Genomic DNA, 19,092 nt, shown 5'->3' with positions numbered 1-19,092 from the left:
TATATATGGCCTTCATGCACGTTTATAAGCTCCGATATCTAGGAACTGTAAGGTCTCACCCATGTCTATGCAGTAACAATGGCGAACGAATACCGGTCTATATCAAATGCATATCGCATCTAATGCCTCATCCCGTTTATGCCTTGACGGAGTATGTTCGCTTGAACATATCATCGATCTTCTCTAAGTAGTAAGTACCGGGGGCCAGGGTAGATGTATCTCCCTTAGGCGTGTAATCCTTCTTAAGATGAGCCTGGTGGCGTAGATCGCAGAACTAGGAACAGCATTGTTAGTCTGAGAGTCCCCTTGTAAAGATATGCTATAACTTACGGCCTCATATGTCTCGGGAGACACTGCTCGCCTCGAGGTCAACTTGTTAGGGATATCCAGGACCTGGGAAATTTTCTCAGTGCTACCGTTGATACGGGCCGAGAGGAAGCTCGACGCTAGACCGGAACCGTAGCTGAAAAGGCCGATACGCTTGCCTTGGAGAGTAGCGCTGTCGACATGGGAAATTAAGCTGGCCAACCCGCTCCATAAACTGGCGCAGTACATGTTGCCGCAATTTGTAGCGACCTGGATAGCAGGCTGGACGCGCTCGTTGAAGCGCTTCTTGGTGAGAGCCATGAAAGTCTTCTCTACCACCTTGTCTGATAAGGATTTCTTGTAGTCCATGTCTCGAATGTCACCAGGGACCTCAGCAAAAGCAGGGCTATCGGGATTCGCCAGATAGTCATGGTACAGAAGACGAGCATAAGATTTTTGAACAACCTTGCACGTCGGGGAGTGGAACGCCAGGTAGTCGAAGCGGTCAAGGGCCGTCTTGGTGTCATCGGCGGGAGCGGCACCATTGCCATTGGCAATTTCCTTTTGCTTAGCCTCACGCTTGCAATAGTCGCGATAGGCAGCGTCAAGGGCTTCGGTGTAGCAGTTGACGGAGTAGTGTCCGTCGACGTACGGGTACTCGCTGGCAAGGTCGGGCTTGTAGAAATCATACACGTGTTGCATGTAGGTTCCACGTAGACCAGGCTCGATTACGATGGGGGCGTTGGGACCAACCAACATAGCAACAGCGCCAGCGCCACCGGTAGGCCTGGCGTTGCCCTTGGCGTAAAGGGCAATATCACCAGCAACAACGATAGCATCCCTCCCATCCCAAGCAGATGACTCCAGCCAGTTTAGTGTGTTGAACAGAGCATTGGTACCGCCGTAGCAAGCATTGACAGTGTCAACACCCTCGATGTTGGTGTTTTCGCCGAACAATTGCATCAAGACAGTCTTGACGGACTTGGACTTGTCGAGAATCGTCTCGGTGCCGACCTCAAGGCGACCAATGGAGTTAGGGTCAATATTATAGTTCTTCAGCAGCTTAGAGGTGGCAGTCAAAGCAATAGAGTAAATGTCTGTGGATTGCCTTTTTCTTAGCACATGGTACACAAGGTTGAAGGTTCGGCAACAGCAAAACTTACCCTCTCGGTCATCGCAGAAGGTCATCTTGGTTTGACCAAGACCAATGGTGTACTTTCCGGTGCTAACACCGTCAAACTTCTCGAGTTCGGATTGCTCGACATACTGCGGGGCACGAGAGCGTCAGTAGGGGTTTCTTCGAAGAGAATTGCGTTTCGTGCGATGTCGGAGGGGTTAATCGAAGGGTGGGATAAGAGGTTGAAACGAGACGGCAACATACCTGGCTAGGAGAGTAAAGCTCGATGGCCTTGATGCCAATGTTCAAAGGACGGGCTGCCATGGCTTCGAACAATGAAATGATACTGGTATCGGATGTGTTGGAGGAGTTGTTCTGACAAGGGAAGAATATTTCGAAACCAACTCGTGCGTATTCTCTACTCAGTCTGTGGGAGCGGGTAGTGTTATTAGCTTATTAGCTCCAGCGCCACCATACATATGACAGGGGTTTTCAACTTGGGCTGAATGGATTCACCGCCAATTGGCAATGGAACCCAACTATAAAATGGACAGGGGCCAAGCCTAGCATTTTTGTTTGTGACGCCCAGTCTGGATTTACATGTGTGTGTCGATCATGTATGGTGGGGAGATCTCTGAAGAAATGTTACAGACCGCCAGGGGTATTTTTCTAACGAAGAGGGACAATGACAAGAAACTAGAAAAGCTCACCTATCAGGTTCTTATCTGGCGGTATATCGATGCGCCTGGGTAGTATTGACGTGGTATTAGATCGTCCTTCGTCCTTCGTCACGATGTCACGAGTCAACAACACAACAACTAATTGTACGTGTCTATCTCTGGTTCTGGTAAACAAGAAAAGGGGGAAAGGAGTAAGAGGGAGAAAGATGGGATAGGATGAGATGAAATGAAGTAAAATAAAATTAGATAACGCCTAGGTAGTTAGTGTAAGTGGAAGACGGTCAACAAAAATCTTGTCGACTTTTGAATTTCGTCGTTACGTATTTACTCGGTGGAAAAGTGAAAAGGGGGGGCTATGGAGGGGTAAAGAGACGTGAGCTAAACCTCTAGTGCAGTTACACTAACCAGTGACATTCCGCAGTCGCAGGCACATAGCATTAGGGGTCCCTTCCTGTTCCTTTATGTCGAGAGCCTAATTACCCAAAGTGGAAAGGGCCATACTCTAAATCAAGACGTCCGGCTGTCACGACTCTACTTCAAGTCTTCAACGCCTGGAGATTTCCGTGCTTGGGTGGGCCGAAAATTACTTGATAAAAGGTATTTCCTATCTTGGCAATAGCCGAGTTGCACAAGCTCGACAAACTCTGACATTTTACTGATGAATACTACCTGGGTACGTAAATGGCTTTTCTTTAGCCTTTCTTTATTACTACTAGTTCGTGCATACATGCAGTCTCGAATTTGATGATGTTGGTAGCATGCTATACGTATGACATGAGATAGCCCTGAAAGTATTGGCTCTCAAGCATGTAGGAGGATGTATGCACAGTAATCAGTGGGTAAGGTTGTGAGTGAGGAAATCTCCGATGTTTCGCTGGGCTTGTATGATACCTGTACAACGTGGTCTACGGGTTTCCCAAGCATTGGTGGGTCAATCTAGATCTTAAGGTTAAGGTAACGATAATAAGATTAGGTAGAGTTTTTAGAGTTTGAATGTGGTAATTAGGTTGGCATGTCTAGAAGAACTAAATGTCTATTCCAGTTGCTGTCAAAACTTAACTCTATATATCACTGCATTCTCTATTATCTCATTTGAAATATTCACGAGAAAACCCCGCACCGTTTAATTGCGATGGCAACAGTGTTAAGCTTCATATTAAAGTCTCGGATGGGGTCCTCGGAACAGTTTACAGTACTCGGCACCATGGATCGGGGCTTTCCTAAACTCGACTAGTTTTTACGTGGCTGAAGGCTTGGGACCTGAAAGTCATCCCGTCAGCCAGCTGGTCTGCAGCGTCTGCTGGTCGGGTGCAATAACTCAAGCTTACTGCTTGACCATAATTATCCTGCTAGGCCTTTCAGATTCAGCTTCTACAATACGTGTACTTTAGCCGTTGATTCGACATGTAGTCAAACTCGGTGCCTGGTCAACTATCTCAACAACTACAAAAACCAGCGTATCACGAATGTCGGAAATCAGGCCACTCTCAACGATCGTCGTCAACCTGGTCAACCAAGTTATGTAGTGCCATGGAACCCGCTTAGTCAACAATTCACATTTCACTACATTGGCTACACCACGTAGCTAGAGCTGCATAAATGGATAGCAACATGTTTATTCCTGCAGTCGTCTGCTCACACACACTGCCTATACGCCGAATTATGCAAGGTAGGGACTTAATAGATATCCATCACTCATCGTGGATACTATCATCTAGGTCTACGAGCGACACCCCGGTACCGGGTCCGTAGCCTGCGGATGGATCCGCTAGGCACACGCGGTTGCGGCGCCTCCATCATGGCTCGCCGCTCGCCGGTGTCACGTAGCCGGAATCATTTCTCACATGACCCGACTCTGTCTTGACTTCTAACGTGTCTTTCTCCTCTGCCGCCGGCTTCTTCTTATCGGCCGTTACTTCAGATGACAACTTTGAAGCCTCTGTGGCTTTCTTGTCTACACCATTCTCTGCGTCCTCCTTCTTTTGGGCCTCTTCTGCCTCCTTAGCCTTCTCTGCCTCTTTCTTGGCCAGATCTTCCTTCTTCTTTGCTTCTGCCTTTCTCTTCTCCTCGGCTTCCTTAAGTTGCTTCTCCTTGCGATCCTTCCGGGTTTGCTCGATGAATTCTTCCACATTTTCTACCGCTCTTTGAGGATTCCGCTTGTGCTTCATGAGGTAACCCTGAAGCTCAGCCGGGCTAAATTCATGTGTTGGTATCTTGGCAGAAAATTCCTCTGCTAGAGCACTAATACGAGCATCTTCTATCGCTAACTTCTTCTTCTTCTCCTCTTCAAGCTTTGATCTGACTTCGGGGTCGGTGGGTAGGTTATCGGCTTCACTAGGATCCTCATCGCCGTCTAGACGGGCAAATATGGCTCGGAAGATGGATACACTCATTCCCTCATCCGCCAGACCGAATTTCACAGTTATGTCGACACGTCCGGGCCGAATCAAAGCAGCATCCAATTTCTCCAGGTGATTGGTCGTCATGATTAAAATCCGGCCTTCCTGAGACGCAACACCATCCAATATGTTCAGTAATCCTGATAAGGATAATCTCCCGCCGCTGTTATTTTTGTCTGTATCGCCATTGCCTTGGGTAAGTTGGCCGGGAACCATGTCATTAGAACTGCTTGTAGACTGGGTCTGAGTCGCGTCATCGCGGGTATGAGTGAGACCGGCCGTATCAATGTCCTCGAGGAGAACAACACAGCGTCGAGGAAGCTCAGCGAACAATGAGGCGAGATTCTCTTCGTTGGCTGTGATGGAACTTAAACTGACGATATAGATCCGCATATTAAAGAAACCGGCCAGGGCGAGACTAAGTGAACTTTTTCCGGTTCCGGGAGGACCGTATAATAGATATCCGCGTCGGTATGGGATTCCGCGATTTGCATACCAACGCTGTGTCGCGGGGTCAAGGTAATCGGTAACGTCGTCAATGAGTTCTTGCTTGACTTTCTCATTTAAGATGACTGTCGAAAAGGGGCGAGTGGCTCGGGACATGCAACGCTGCCAAGTGGTCTCCATTGACCCTGGCTTCAATGTACCACGATATATGAGGGTTTTGTGCTCATCCTTCTGCATATATTGCTGGCGAGCCTCCAGGAGAAGCTCCTTCAAGATCCACGGGTCACGACCAAAGCATGAGATCGAGATCTCCTCGCATTGACTAACAAGCTGCCACCCCTTCTGCTGCTCCTTCGCCGACCTTCGGAATAAGAGCAAGCGGCCACGATACCAGAAATAGTGACTACCAAAGGAAGGTGTGTATGACAAAGGCTTCTTTTTCTTACCAGAAGAACCATCGTCCTCGTCATCGTCGTCATCCCAGTCAAAAATATACCAACATCGAGAGTTAATGTTGGTGTTGACAACGAAACGTCGGGCTCCCTGAGAAAATTTCTGCCGGGCTACCCAGCTCATGATGATGTTATAGACCTCATCGTCCGTGCGGATATCGACGACGGACATGAAATGAGTCTCGAGTTGGTCCCATAAGTAATTGCTAGCGTAATTCCAGACGACTGTCAAAGCACCCGTAAGAAGTAGTAGAGGGATATACAAGTTAAGGTCGATTTTCAGGTACTTCTGTATGGCACCGGCGAACATCGAGAACCCAGGGAAGAAAAGGTCGAGCACGGCTAGTTGAGGAGCCCCTGTACTGGAGGCGTAAGCTGGATCGGCAGACGGGTGGCCCTCCGTGCAGGAGGCTGACAGATGGTCTGCCATAGTGAGGGACGAGAGGCCTATAAAGGCAACAATTTATAGATAGGTCGGGATCCAATGATAGATACAGCACGGAGGAATAAGGGGTTTCGTTCTCAGGTTTGTACCGCGCTTCACCCTACTCACTATGAATGGGCTGCTTCGTGCTGAACGCTACACAATTTAGGGCAGCCTGAGTAAACGGATCCATCGCAAGTTTATATATCTCATACCTCGACCAGGAGCCGCCAGGCAACCACCAGTAAAGTGTCGATACAACATACTGCGAAGTGTGAATGCGAGGTAACCCTATAGGGCAGCAGGATAAAGGAGCTGTCCACGATGGCAATAGCACATTTGATTGGTTGACTCAGACCGCAGATTTTCGGATACCTACTTCATAGACGCGATTTGGTTCGTCGCTTGCACTGTCGTCAGCAATATATGGTGGTTACTGGAACCAAAAACTGGATCCGAGCTGTCATAGCAGGGGTGTTCTGGCGGGTGTAAGACTCATTCTGCCGAACCCAGACAAAGATCCATCGGAAGAAGCGAAATGCTAACAAATGGGATCGCCATTGCTAGACCGCTAGGGCTAGGCCGGCAGCTCAAAGCCTCGGCGTTGCTGCAATAAAGTTGGAAATGGTCAGCACCAATGCGACACCCTTCCTCATTTGCACCTTTGGCTCTAACAAGAGCCTCAAATATGTAACTGGACCCTCATCTTTGCGCCTCACCGAAAAAGGCATCGGGACGCCAACCCAATGGCAATTATCTCTTGTTCGCACGCGAAAATCCTCAACAGGCGTTGTCGGATGATGTGAGACTGCTGGCGTAGGTAGCTAGGTAAGCTACCTCGCATTGGAGCCTGCATAACGCATAAGTCACACAACTTCGAAGCTTGCGAATAGGTAGGACTTAGGTAGGTAGGTGGTATAGGACTACAGGAGGGGAAGAGGGAGCCCGCCACCAGCGGCAATGACAGACATGAGAGCGGATCTTTGCTGCCTTGTTTGCGGGGCCACCCACCTCCTAGGATACAGATCTCAGCCGCGAACAACAGGGTGGGAGTCATCAGTGTTGTTCGTTTCAAAAGATTGCAGGTAGTTTTATTGGGCTGAGCCGGCGAACGCAATGAGTAGCCAGGTGGCTTAGGCAATTAGTCCCTGCACCCGTTGAAGACACCGTCAGAGCTGCTCAGCCTTGCACTAAACCACTTTAATAATCTCTACCTGAAAAGTTGGGATGCCGTCACCCGAAACTTGGCTTAGATCCTACGTGCTATCTCCTTACTATTCCCCTTGGCCATGCAAGTGTAGTATTAGCGCAGTAGTGATATGAGAATTAATATGTGTGCATTTACTGCCGTACTAGGATCTTAAGAAACATATTACTGATCTCGGAGTTTGGGCGGTCGGTTGATCTGCATACGCTGTGTGTGCGTATAAGGCAACTGCGCTAGGTACCTATCCTATCGACGACCCTATAGGATATAGATGGTTTCCGCCATGCTGGAAATGAAGAATATCACACGGTTGGTACCTAGGTTTGACATCGCACAAGCTCGCCATCTCAGAATTTTCTTTTTAACCCCTAGATACGCGAATGGAAAAATTTGTAAGACGATTTGTAAGGTGGCTGGGTCGCGAATGGGCTCATTGGCCATCAGGTACCTATTTGGTTTGACCAGATTTGATTTGGCAGATTTGGGGATTAGCTAAGGCTATACAAATCCAAATGAAACTAGCTATTTTTTACTATACCTTCCCCAGATTAGACGACTCGATTTACCCCACACGTCTTCTCTGTCGATACCCCTTCCACAATCTATCCCTGATGCTCTTAATATCCATGGTATCCATAATCTTGGTGGCTTTTACATTACAGCCATGTATGTAGCTAACCTACATAGCCAGAAGGCTTAATAGGACTACCAGGGGTTCTAGCAGTATACTAAAAGCTTGTCTCTTTCCTCTCCAATGGATTCCTGTTAGGCTCCATTAAATCCCATGCAGTATACCCAGTCTATTTTGGCGGCCCAGTAAGTGAAATTCACAGCATTGTCTTAGTTCGGATAGCCACTCAAAGTTCTTAGACATAAGGAGACCCAACTGACAACTGTCAGCGTCAGGCTCTCGCTACCCAGCATAAAGGCACGATTCGTAGTCATAAAAATATTGAATTTTACTACCTATCGGCATGGAAGGCCAAGAGTTGTTTGTGCTAGGATCCGTCGTGTCTTAAAAATCGAATGGGTCATTACTCCTTTCGCCCTTTCGCAGATGGGTATCTCGCAAAGAACGGCTTTGCCTTCGTAACCCATTTTCCCTTTCTCTGCGATTCGTCACATACTGTAATTGTCATGTTAACAAGTGCTGTGATCCTCAAAAGAGTCCCACCGTAACGCCGAAACAATATCCAACGAATAGAAACAGTCCGTTCCGTAAATTCGTAGAGATCAAGTCAATCGTAATCCATCAATAAGCCATCAAATAGCCACATCCTACTCCGTGGTATCATTAGTCATAAACGTGCACTCCGGTATCATATGCTCCTTCATTGTCCCAGGGATCATCCGGGTGTTGCGGTGGCGGGGGAGGACCGCCGAGTTGGATAAAGCCGCCTTCAAACCCCGCGTGCGCAGGAGCCGGCGGGGGAGGCGGTGGAGGTGGTGGTCCGTTGAAGCCGTAAGGGTGGAATGGCGGCGGTGGTGGCTGGAAGTGTTCTTGATGGAACTGAGGTTCAACGCTAACAGGCCTCGGCTGAAAATGCTGGTTGTGGCCTCTGCCTGAGCTAGCACCCACGTTGCTTGAGCGTGGGTTAGAACGAGGGCTGCGGCCTGGGCGAGAGTTGGAGCTGGAGTGGCGCTGTTTCTTATAAAACTGAGCGAACGGCCCGCTCAAAATATGAGAGGCGAATCGTTTGCGCCTGTCATCGCGCTCATCCACGTAACGGGTCACGGCGCCTCCAATACCGTAAAAGCCCGAATCATCTTCTCTCCAGACGAAGGAATCTGAGTCCGATGAAGACCAGACGGAATAGAGGGAATCGGCCGAACCGACAGAGCCCGAGCGCCCCGAATAGACCGACGACGTGTCCGAGCCATAAGACCCGCTCCGTCGCATATCAGGGCGCTGGGCCATGTTGAATGACAACGAGATGCAAGAGTTCTTTATACTTAGATGATGTGACTATTGTAGCATGGGTTTGGGGCTGAAGCTGTGGTCGATGATGCTTCAAGCTTAGCCCTGGTTGTCTGAGAAAAGGGTCGCCTTGTGGCAAATTTAGATGAAGATTAAATCAAAACAAGGTTTTTGCCTGTCGATGATGTTAGAAATGTGAAAATGAGGCGAGGAGTTTAGGATGGGAGCCTGTCAACCAGGCAGCCAGGGCGGTATAGACGCTGTTTAAATATTCCCAAGGACAGTGTGTGAAATTCATTCAGGAGGCTCCTGGTCAGGGCAACGCAGGACTACCTATCAGGACGCTGTTCGTGTGCTCGGGCAACGGCTCCCCTGTCTCTCCTGCACCTTATGCATTCAGGTATACGGCACAACGGGGATTGGTGGGGTGTAAGCCACGGTGAGCACAAAGATCGATTCGACGGGAATGAGCAGGAATCACAGCTAACTGCAGCTGCTGCAGACGATTTCTAAATAGGTAAGCTCGCAGTAGTTCGATGTCAATAGCATCATTAGTATCATTAGAATAGGGGGCTGCGTCACTGGACGAGAGTAGTTCTTGACGTTCACGGCCAGGGCAGCCTCATCCCCTCACTGCCAATCGGTGAGCTAGTCAATAAGCCAGTCAGAATCTGTTTGCCTTACTTCCTAGTCAATTGCAGGGTGTGCCCGCAGACGTGCTCGCATGGCTTCACCTAACCAACTAGATTCCACCGGACCCAAATCACGAACCAGAAACTAAGACAGCTATCTCGCCCCGTTTCTTGGGTCGAGTCGGAGGTATATCAACTGCAGCCACCGCACACTAGTTACGACTGAATGAAACCTCATCCGCAACCCAGGTCTAGGTCTGCCACCAATTGAGCCTCATCGCCCGGCTTTGCTAGGTAGTATTCTGGGGAAGCAAGGGATCTTGATCACTAGTAAAGGTGAGGGAATAAATTCCCCGCGGATTCGACTTCTAGTCTTGGGGAAACTTGATGATTCCTATTTTCCCCGAAGAGCATACTGACGAGGGGGTAAGAGAAAACGAAGACAATGTGGGGGAATCTCCCAAATTCCCCTACATGCTGCCCTATCCTCCGGCCCCGAAAAGGATTGGACTTGGTTGCGAGATAATTACTTCGCCGGGTGCGTTCCGACGAAGATGATTGGTAATTAGAGATGCCGTCTCAACCCCGAAAACCCTCGATGAACAAAGGGTAGGATATCGATCCTGAGATAAAGTCGACGCGTGCGATTCCCCAATCGCCAAAGTCAACATCGGTCGACATAATGGAGGGTGTGAAAGCCTCGCCCGAGCACGCAGTGGACGAAAGTGAAGCTAACCTTGTCTGCCCTGTATGCGCTTCATCTTACACTGCATTCTGACGTTGTCCACGTCTTCAATTGACCTGTCAGATGGAGCGAAGCGCACAAAGCGCACGTTAAAGGCAATGATATGAGCGGAAAAGACTTCAATATGGAACAAGGTGTGTTCGGGATGAAATTTGTGAGATGTGATAGCGCCCCCACCTACATTAAGATTAAGATGGTCGGTTTTCAGAGAGTACAACCTTCAACCTTAATTAATTAGGTAATATCGACTCTTACATAATTATGACATGCCGAGGTTTAGGAAAACTATAGGAGTATACTTCGGTACATTCGCATCAGTGAACAACGTAGTTGGATATAAATATCTGTTTATAGATGCTGTTTACATGACTAGGGGAATAATATGACATAGTGTATCGAACCAAAGTTCCGTATTCTCTGAAATATACCTACCTAGGTAGGTAACCGGGGTAGGTGGAAGCAATCTGCTGGAACTCCTATGACTACTTGAATACACTGTCTTCAGCATGAGAGATTTTATCTTCAAGGGTCGATGGCTTTTTTTCGCGGGTAAGGTTACATACCAAAAAATGATATAGGGCGGAGATTGTGCCTAGATCTAGGGAAATTATGGAATGGCGGGAGTGGGTTTTTATCACAGTGAGAACCGGTGAGTATAGGACCGGCCAATCACCAAATCTTGAAACCCGATTCGACGTTGGATGACTCAACTCATAGAATCATGAATATTGGCAACTCCAACTTTACTTCTCCCGAGGGCATCTCGTGAGATGCGGGTAAGCTTTGTGAGTCTCATAATCGTTAACCCGGTGTAACCCAAATAAAGCATTGTACTCAAATTAAACTACACGTTCCTATTCCTTATTTTCAATGAAGATATTTGTGAGAATCCCCATATCTAGGGGTATCGTCTGGTCTCATGCTTGTCTACCTTATACCTCTTCTTACTCGACTGCAGAGATCAAGTAGGACATTAGCAGCCCACTCGAAATCAGCCCGGTCAAGATAAATCTGACTAGAGATCCTAACCCAGAACGCGCCTGCGTAATATCTAGTCGCTATGAAGGTGTCGAACTCCTCTACCGACGTTATGGTAATCCAGTCAGCCACTGCTTTCGCCTCCGTCACAGGCACCTTACCCACATGCCTCCGTTCTGATTCCTCTGTCACTTCTAGCGGCAGCCTCACGTTGGTGAAAGAACAATCCCGAAGTGTCCTTGCCTTATTATCAAGGACACTCGTTCCTAGCATTGCCGCCATTAACTCACCACCTTCTTTTGCCATGTTTATACAATAGTCACGTATCCTCTCTTCACCCCCGCAAACTTGGTCTCGAAACTTCGATGCTTCAATGACGCAGATGTACGGTGTAGTGTCTACTGTAGAGACCTTCTCAAACAAGTTTATAAAATAACTCTTTTGCGATTGTGTTTCTCGTTGTATGGCTGGTTTATACCCTTCTGCTGTGGGATAAGTCGTCCTAATCAGGGCCTGGTTATGATAAGGCACATATAATACTGCGCACCCACGAGGTACCATGAACCACCTATATAAACTCAGTTTGCAGAAATCATCCAGGGGCATAAATGAGACATACACGCAGAAGAGACAAGAAAACAGGCAGGCTCACTTGTAGCAGTTACTGATGAAGAAATCTGGTCCGACGCGAGGAAGATGACGTAGATCTATATGACCTATCCCATGCGCACCGTCAATGCAACTTAAAATGCAATGTTCTTTGCATATGGACACCAACTTTTCCCACGGGAAGCGCACTCCTGGGAAAGTGAGGATAGTGTCGAACATAGCCAACTTGACCGACTTCCCCTGATTCCGAATCTCGGTGATTGCTGCGCGGAATTTGTCAAGGATCTCTTCATCTTCAACTGGGTAGACCAGCTCGATGCTGCGTCCTTTGACCCCGGTAGTTTCCTCTAAAGACTCTATGGTCTTGAGACAGGCATCGTAAATAGTACTGAAATATAGTATGACATCGCCATCCTGATACCTCAAATTTCTCAGGACGGTATTCACCGCGGTGAGAGCGTTCGGGACGAATACCACTTCGTCCGTTTCTACTCCTAGGAGCGGAGCGACCGTGTCCCTTGCTTCACGGAGAAGTTTTGGATAAGTGAAGCGAATGAAGGTGTCCGGTCTGGCTTCCGTTTCGCACTGTAATCTCCGTTGGTACTCTCGAACATGCGAAGGGAATGCCCCGAATGAACCATGATTTAGTGGAGTGTAGGAGGCAGCAAAGTTGAAGTGGGCTTGGCGTGTTTCTCTTCCAAACGACACCATCGCCGCTGCTGTCGTCGGTTCATCGCGAAGCTTTCTCATATTGGCATGGCGAATTATGCCGGACTAAGGTGTGTTTGAATAAGTTCGAAGTAATTAAGGTAATGAGTCAAGGTAGAATCAAGATATTCCGTGGGGAACCGAGTTTCGGTTTCACAACTAAGGGGGTCGTTAATTACTAGCGTGCCGTAAGCTCAAGGTTCCAATCGTTATAAGCGTGACTTAAAGTTACACAATTTAGATACTAGCAGACCACGCTATTAACGCTATTGACGATTAACGGGCTGGCGGGTTTTGATCGCCCAATCTTTGATCGTTGATCGTTGATCATCAATCGCAACAGCAACAATTTCGGCCATTATTTTCAAGCTGAGCGTACAGGCATAGTAAGGCGTACCTAGCAGCTACTAGCAACTAAAATCGCACGTGAGCATGATGTTGGATACTCTGCTAGGTAGGTACCTACATCATCTGTCCGTTAGGTACCTATCCTAAACACTCGAGCAACATCGATGTCATAGGAGCTCTACCACTACTTTCACATCTATAATATTTCTAAGGATTATCATATCGAATAAACCTTTAATCATCGTGATATATTACCTCCCGGCACTTACACACTTGTGACCTGAGCTTGTCGCGAGGCCGAGATCCCTTCAGAGCTGAGCCTTGTAAGGTATTGGGTAATCGTGGTACATTTGTATGTATACTTGTATATGCCTGTACTGCCCGTGCTACATTATTCAGCGCTGATAATGCTCGAAGCAAAATAGCCCTGATGACAAAATTCAACTAGCGCATTTATCTGGATATGGAAGGTAACTAGATTGTTCCAAGACAGAGCGGATTCCTTTCCTATTTTGTACAGGGAAGCAACGTGCCGAGAATTCATGTGTTAAGTATGTACATGGGAGCGAGATACATTAATCCTCGTCTTGGTTTAGGGCCCTTCGTAACTCGGTGAATTGCGACTCTGTCAACTATGCTTTCTTCAATGCATCTTGATAAGAAAGACGCGAACGATTCCTGTTCAACGTTGTAGTAGTCTTGCTCTTTGGCTTCCTTCTCTCCGTCGCTTAAGTACGGTGAGAACACTTTGACGATCACCGAGCGTTCCTGCTTTCATCACCTGCAACTTAGAGCCTAAGGGGCGCTTAACCTGTCTGCCTGTCCAGTTCGTCATAGGGAAGCAAGTGCCGGAAAGCGGACCACCAGCGGAACCTTTATGGCCTGTAAGCTAAACTTTTAAAGTTGACGGAATCTATGCCTTTGTGGGTACACACTTATATTGGTACCTACAGTAGTTTAATGGTTTGCACTTATTTTTGGGTACTAGGTATATATTGCAGAACGCATCAATAGTACCGCATAGCACTATGTGTGGAGACAATGCCGTATATTTCCAGGGCTACCCAGTATGAATGTATCAAGGTGCGCAGGGACAACAGGGCACGGTCCTAGCTGGAAAGACCCGAGCAAATAGTATGCGTGAGTGAGACGTTGGGCAACGAGGAAAAAAACCTGCAACGGTCGACCTAACTCTCGATGATCGATGCTGGATGCTCGATGGATGTTTAAATAAAAATTAGAAACTGGGGCACGACCGCCGCAACACGAAGACTATGATATAATACATAAACTACACATACACAAACACGAACGTGCCTCGGGTCTCCACTTCGTCTGGAACGTTCAAAGAATGGTTGAATGGCCAGGTGCTTCGTCCGGCTGTATTGCTAATACCTTACTTGTGGATCCGACCGAGATCTATCCGCACTCCCCCTCATTTCCAAGTTTTGACTTTTCGTTCTTTTTTTTCCTCCTCAATTCCCTCGTGCCGTCTGGTTGTCCGGGAATATTGATTGCAGACAAAGAGCTACTCTGAACGGCTGAATAGGCTCAACTGAAAGTAGCGAATTAGCGAGCCTGTAGCCGCGGGGCATCCTGCCGTCATTACAGGCCATTTCATTAAATTACATACATAATACCGACTTACACAAGAGGTTCTGATGCCATCTTATAGGATCGTGGTGAATTACATCCCGATGAGAATATGCATGTTACTTAGATTCTATTCAAATTTTAATCATGGCAACCGGCCACATTAACCTCCAGAAGACGACATACGACGGGGGCAATCACTAAAGACACGGCACTCCAAACGAACTCTACCTCAACTTCCCCTCGAGGAACTCCTGTGGAACTCCTGTGCCTTTCGCCTTCGCACATTTAACAATAACCTAAAGTCCCATTGCCAAGAGATCAAATGGCGCTCCGACGAGGGATGATGAACTGGGCGAGGCCAACCGATCAACCCAGATAACCAACCCAGTTTTTTTTGCTTGCTTCTCATCAGGTTTCAAGGGCCTACCCACATATATATCCAGACCGAAGCCTCAACAGTCATGCCCTAGGTGGGTAGATGGATTGGGTGGGCCAGATGAGTAGATAGAAAGAACAAGGCACGTAAAGGCGAAGTTCTGACAACCCGTGTTTATCTAGAGATAGAGAGGTTGTAGTATGAATCAGAACATTGAACACAATATAGTAAGTACATTATCTTTGCGCTACGTCGAATTGATATATGAAGAATGTGGAAGCAAGTGCCCTCCATCGGTCCATCCCAGACTTCCAATCTTATCCAGATGACCCATGTCCTGGAGAATACCTAAAGCCTGTAAGGAATGTACATGTAGTTTTGGACGTATGTAGTATGTGGATGTGTGTGGATACATGTACCTAGGAGGTAGGAGGAAGGTATGTGACGCGCCAATAAGGCTAGACTGGCTTTAAGAACTGGCTTTGGAACTATGATTGATCCATCATATCCATTATCCATCATTGATCCGCCCAGCACCTGCCCCCCTCTCAAAAGTCCGAAACCCACTAGTCCAAGCATAGACACCCCCCTGATTTGTACTGGGGCTCCCTGTGCCGAACCCGTAAAAGGCCACTAGCCACTGAGACTAGCACGGAGAACGGCTGTTTTCCACCTATTGTGCTCTACTTACTATGGTTTACTTACTACCTACATCCATACTCCATCCGCTCCATCCACTCCATACTCTCTCCCGACTGGAGCCATTCAACTTGTCTACAATCAACATCACAACAGACAGCTTGCAATTGGGACTCTCGATCCAACCACCACCCGACCCGACGACAACGTTAGAAGAAAGGACAATAACCGTAAAATAGTCTGGCACGTATTTTTGGTAATCATACTCGATGATCTTCTGGGGACGAAGTCGTGGTTAATCGTGCTCCTGATGCTGCACTGCATCTCTATCCCTTCGCACGTACAGTAGCGCTCTCCCTTGGAACCGCCTACAACAATGGGTGCCATCGACAACGACAAATCCTCTGAATTGCACCGTGGCTCTTCACTCAGAGCATCAGTGAGATTTTCAAATGTCCAAGGTAACGATGACGACTACGACCTGCAGGCAATGGGGATTGCGGATGGCTTTCGACCGGTGGAATTGACACACGATGAACCCTCGAGGCAATCGACGACCACACCGCAAGACGCCCCGACCGCGCCAAAATCACCACCAAGGCCGTCGAGTATCACGAAACCTTATGGACGGAATGACTCTTTGGCTTTGCAACATGATGGGTCGACGACCGAGTCGGACAGTGATAGAACAGGTCTCGACAGAACAATAACAAGAGACTCGACTGTCTCAACATCGTCTCCATTTGTTGATATTGAGGATCCATATGAAGGCCCATCTGGTCCCTCGCATCCGTACCAGATGTACCCTCAGGATGTTCGGTTAGCACGAACAGCAAGTCTTGCGACCACATCGACAGCGCCTATTTCTGAGCGGTCGTACAATGGACCTCGCGGACCGGCGCATCCGTATGGCATGTATCCGCAAAACACTATCCCGGAATCAGATGGTGTACCTACTAGGACGGCGCAAGAAGAGATTAATATAGGGTTTCCTGGGACGACGGACAATTATCAAAGAAGAATTGGTCCAGAGGGAGAAGATGTAGCAGATTTGATTGGACCTGATGGTCATACAGAACAACTACCTCCTTACACGAGGTATCCGGAAGAAGCGTATACAAGGAAAGCAATGGGCGTAGAAACACCTCAACCGGTGCCGGTGCAACCTATGCAATCGATACAACCGACCCAACCTATGCAACAGCAACAACATCAACAACAACCCCCACAACCAATGTTGGCCATCCCGGGCGCTGGAGGTATAGGGGTGGCCGCTTTGAATCCAGAATTTGCGTCTACCGAGGACTTAGGCGACATGAACTCACCACAATCTAGACAATCTGTTCGGAGCTTTACATCTGATAATAGCCAACGCGGGCTAACTGCTGGGACTCGGTCTGATCAAGATATATCGGACGAGAAGAAAGCAATGAAGGATTGGCAAGTAACCGCTAAAAGGAGGGTTTGGGGTATTGTTCCATGCTGGGCCATCATTCTGGCAGCGATTGTGCTCGTCTTGATGGGAATAATCCTGGGAGCTGTCATCGGCACGCTGCTGAATCCTCATTTTAAGAAACCGCCTCAAGATAGGTGAGGACTAACTGTCCTACAACGTTATTCTGACTTTTGATACTAATTTATAAATAGGCCGCCGTCCCAAGCACAAGATCCCAACAACTGGGATACACAACCTCTCAGTACTTTACCTCCAGATTTACCTTCCCTACCTACGGGAACATATTCCATGTTTTTGGGTAGGAATAACCGAATATCTAATACTTGCTTCACCGACCCGACACTTGCTCAGGCATGGAGTTGCGATCTCACCTTCTTCCAACTCAATATGAACGTTACGAAACTATCTGGTCAACCGAACATATCCGATTATTCCTTCGGATTCTTGTATAACGAGACCTACAGCCTGAAAAACAATGTTTTCACATACGGTGTACAACCACCTGACCTAACTGATCTGCAAATGAAGCTCGTCAGTGACGTTTTTGAAGCGCCCCGAGGTCCGGCGTGGAATTTTGAAATACCATACAATAAAACCGTTATCATACCCGAGCCATTCATAACCGCTAGCTCGGCTTCTCCCTCATCTTCTCCCACGTCGAATCCGAATCGCCGCCGAATGATGTTTGGCGGCAACGATGCCAAGCGCAAGGGTGTAATGGCTCAACCCGGAGATAAACCATGGGTTTGTCATTGGGACAATACTATTCTGGAGGCCTTTATCTATGCAGGTCAGAATAACAGCTTCAGCAGACCAATCGATCCGGGCCCGATGACAAGTGCTCCAGCGACATCGTCAAGCGACAGTGCTTCCGCGACACCCACCTCTTCGGGAGCTGCGGCAGACGTTGCAAATGATTTCTCCGGTCCCTCGCGGGCGCCTTTCGATGATTTCCAAGCGACAACTTCGGTCTCCGACGGCCTTCCCAGTACCACAACCGCTTCGTCTTCGACTTCGACATCTACTGGCGGCTTCGACCCAGACCTCCCTATGCCAAGTGATGCTCCTTCGATGCCTTCACCCCCGTATCCGCGAGTGGTCAAGGTAGAAGAGCGTCGTAATGCCGACTCTACGGCAGCTAAGCCGTGGTGTCGCCAGTACCAAATCCTTGGTGACAACCAAGCCCCCGTTCCGGCTCTGGATGCGAATGGGCATTTCATCGATGTCTACATCAACGAAGATGAGGGAGGCTATGACGAATCGAGCGGATCGAAACGAAACATCGAAGCTTATCTGGAGACCCGCAACAGTGCTAAAGGCACCGATATGAGCGATTGCGGTTGTATATGGTGGCTCTCTTGAACGCCGGAAAAATTATGTGTAGCGTTAACATTTCTTGTCTCTTAATATCCAACTTGTGTTTGAGCGAATGTGGGAATTTATATAGGTATTGTACATAGCATCTATTGTCTCACGAGACGGCGCATATCCACGTACCGGCGTTCAGGGGAGCAACTTCGCCCACGGGCCCAAGGGCTCTTAGGGATTACCAAATGTTTTTTCTTTTTTGTTATTGTTATATCTACAAAAGGACGAGAGCGGCTAATATTCCCCACATCATTCCAATTTCTTTTCTCTTTCTGCCATCGATCTATATTCCACTGACATTTTATCCGCGGCGCGTCAGGGGGGATACGGCGTTTGGGTATACGACGGGGCAATATGCTCGTACTATTTGCAAAGGGCCTGGATAAAGGCTTCCGTTAATAGGATCGGTATATGCTTCTTTTTGGTTCTTCTGAGTGTTGGGGGATTGTTGGGTTTATAAGGATATATATCATATCCTACATATATATATAGCGCATCTTATCGAGATACCTAACCTAAGTAGTCCGAACACTGATTGTTCTAGACAAGGTTTTGATGTATTGTTTGTTTAAGCTGAGATTCGTCTGGGTTGGTGAGGTGATGTGGTAGTTTTGATTTGGTGAGTGCGGGTATGGTAGGTGGAAAATTGAGAAGGGGGAGAATGGATCTAGTCGAATGTAGCGGAAT

The 19,092-nt window shown here is 47.9% G+C and overlaps 5 protein-coding genes across 5 annotated transcripts; 1 reads left to right on the top strand and 4 right to left on the bottom strand.

Moving 5' to 3' along the window:
* Window positions 1-51: 51 nt before the first annotated feature.
* F4807DRAFT_33407 (hydroxymethylglutaryl-CoA synthase) lies at window positions 52-1,885 on the bottom strand. The gene is made up of 4 exons (XM_047995307.1): window positions 1,688-1,885; window positions 1,470-1,572; window positions 331-1,403; window positions 52-274 (listed from the first exon to the last, which is right to left on the bottom strand). The coding sequence occupies exons 1-4, from the start codon at window positions 1,745-1,747 to the stop codon at window positions 137-139; spliced, it is 1,374 nt and encodes a 457-aa protein (XP_047855836.1). The 5' UTR covers window positions 1,748-1,885; the 3' UTR covers window positions 52-136.
* A 1,680-nt stretch (window positions 1,886-3,565) lies between these two features.
* Window positions 3,566-6,186, bottom strand: F4807DRAFT_33312 (BCS1 N terminal-domain-containing protein). Its single transcript, XM_047995295.1, has one exon. It carries the CDS (start codon window positions 5,829-5,831, stop codon window positions 3,900-3,902), a length of 1,932 nt encoding a protein of 643 aa, XP_047855835.1. The 5' UTR covers window positions 5,832-6,186; the 3' UTR covers window positions 3,566-3,899.
* Window positions 6,187-7,887: 1,701 nt separating this feature from the next.
* F4807DRAFT_33376 (uncharacterized protein) lies at window positions 7,888-9,507 on the bottom strand. Its single transcript, XM_047995304.1, has 2 exons — window positions 7,999-9,507; window positions 7,888-7,918 (listed from the first exon to the last, which is right to left on the bottom strand). The coding sequence occupies exon 1, from the start codon at window positions 8,948-8,950 to the stop codon at window positions 8,327-8,329; it is 624 nt and encodes a 207-aa protein (XP_047855834.1). The 5' UTR covers window positions 8,951-9,507; the 3' UTR covers window positions 7,888-7,918; window positions 7,999-8,326.
* A 1,150-nt stretch (window positions 9,508-10,657) lies between these two features.
* F4807DRAFT_419851 (aminotransferase family protein-like protein) lies at window positions 10,658-13,406 on the bottom strand. The gene is made up of 5 exons (XM_047997445.1): window positions 13,388-13,406; window positions 13,089-13,322; window positions 11,958-13,036; window positions 11,045-11,873; window positions 10,658-10,976 (listed from the first exon to the last, which is right to left on the bottom strand). The coding sequence occupies exons 3-4, from the start codon at window positions 12,662-12,664 to the stop codon at window positions 11,255-11,257; spliced, it is 1,326 nt and encodes a 441-aa protein (XP_047855833.1). The 5' UTR covers window positions 12,665-13,036; window positions 13,089-13,322; window positions 13,388-13,406; the 3' UTR covers window positions 10,658-10,976; window positions 11,045-11,254.
* A 2,362-nt stretch (window positions 13,407-15,768) lies between these two features.
* On the top strand, window positions 15,769-18,495 carry F4807DRAFT_33241 (uncharacterized protein). Its single transcript, XM_047995287.1, has 2 exons — window positions 15,769-17,171; window positions 17,229-18,495. Exons 1-2 carry the CDS (start codon window positions 15,958-15,960, stop codon window positions 18,397-18,399), a joined length of 2,385 nt encoding a protein of 794 aa, XP_047855832.1. The 5' UTR covers window positions 15,769-15,957; the 3' UTR covers window positions 18,400-18,495.
* Window positions 18,496-19,092: the final 597 nt, after the last annotated feature.

This window comes from Annulohypoxylon truncatum (genome assembly GCF_022578515.1).
Source record: "Annulohypoxylon truncatum strain CBS 140777 unplaced genomic scaffold F4807scaffold_10, whole genome shotgun sequence".
Taxonomy (NCBI): Eukaryota; Fungi; Ascomycota; class Sordariomycetes; order Xylariales; family Hypoxylaceae; genus Annulohypoxylon; species Annulohypoxylon truncatum.
The sequence above is the reverse complement of the archived record's forward strand: the minus strand, read 5'-3'. Positions and strand labels throughout refer to the sequence as shown.

What these genes read in the sequence shown, in the direction of transcription:
- F4807DRAFT_33407 (XM_047995307.1), bottom strand. Translation starts at nt 1,747, where the DNA reads ATGGCAGCCCGTCCTTTGAACATTGGCATCAAGGCCATCGAGCTTTAC. An exon ending in CTTCTGCGATGACCGAGAGG is followed by an intron (nt 1,404 to 1,469) that starts GTAAGTTTTGCT and finishes GGCAATCCACAG; the next exon opens with ACATTTACTCTATTGCTTTG. An exon ending in CTCCCGAGACATATGAGGCC is followed by an intron (nt 275 to 330) that starts GTAAGTTATAGC and finishes TGCTGTTCCTAG; the next exon opens with TTCTGCGATCTACGCCACCA.
- F4807DRAFT_33312 (XM_047995295.1), bottom strand. Translation starts at nt 5,831, where the DNA reads ATGGCAGACCATCTGTCAGCCTCCTGCACGGAGGGCCACCCGTCTGCC.
- F4807DRAFT_33376 (XM_047995304.1), bottom strand. Translation starts at nt 8,950, where the DNA reads ATGGCCCAGCGCCCTGATATGCGACGGAGCGGGTCTTATGGCTCGGAC.
- F4807DRAFT_419851 (XM_047997445.1), bottom strand. Translation starts at nt 12,664, where the DNA reads ATGAGAAAGCTTCGCGATGAACCGACGACAGCAGCGGCGATGGTGTCG. An exon ending in TTCATCAGTAACTGCTACAA is followed by an intron (nt 11,874 to 11,957) that starts GTGAGCCTGCCT and finishes GAGTTTATATAG; the next exon opens with GTGGTTCATGGTACCTCGTG.
- F4807DRAFT_33241 (XM_047995287.1), top strand. Translation starts at nt 15,958, where the DNA reads ATGGGTGCCATCGACAACGACAAATCCTCTGAATTGCACCGTGGCTCT. An exon ending in AAGAAACCGCCTCAAGATAG is followed by an intron (nt 17,172 to 17,228) that starts GTGAGGACTAAC and finishes ATTTATAAATAG; the next exon opens with GCCGCCGTCCCAAGCACAAG.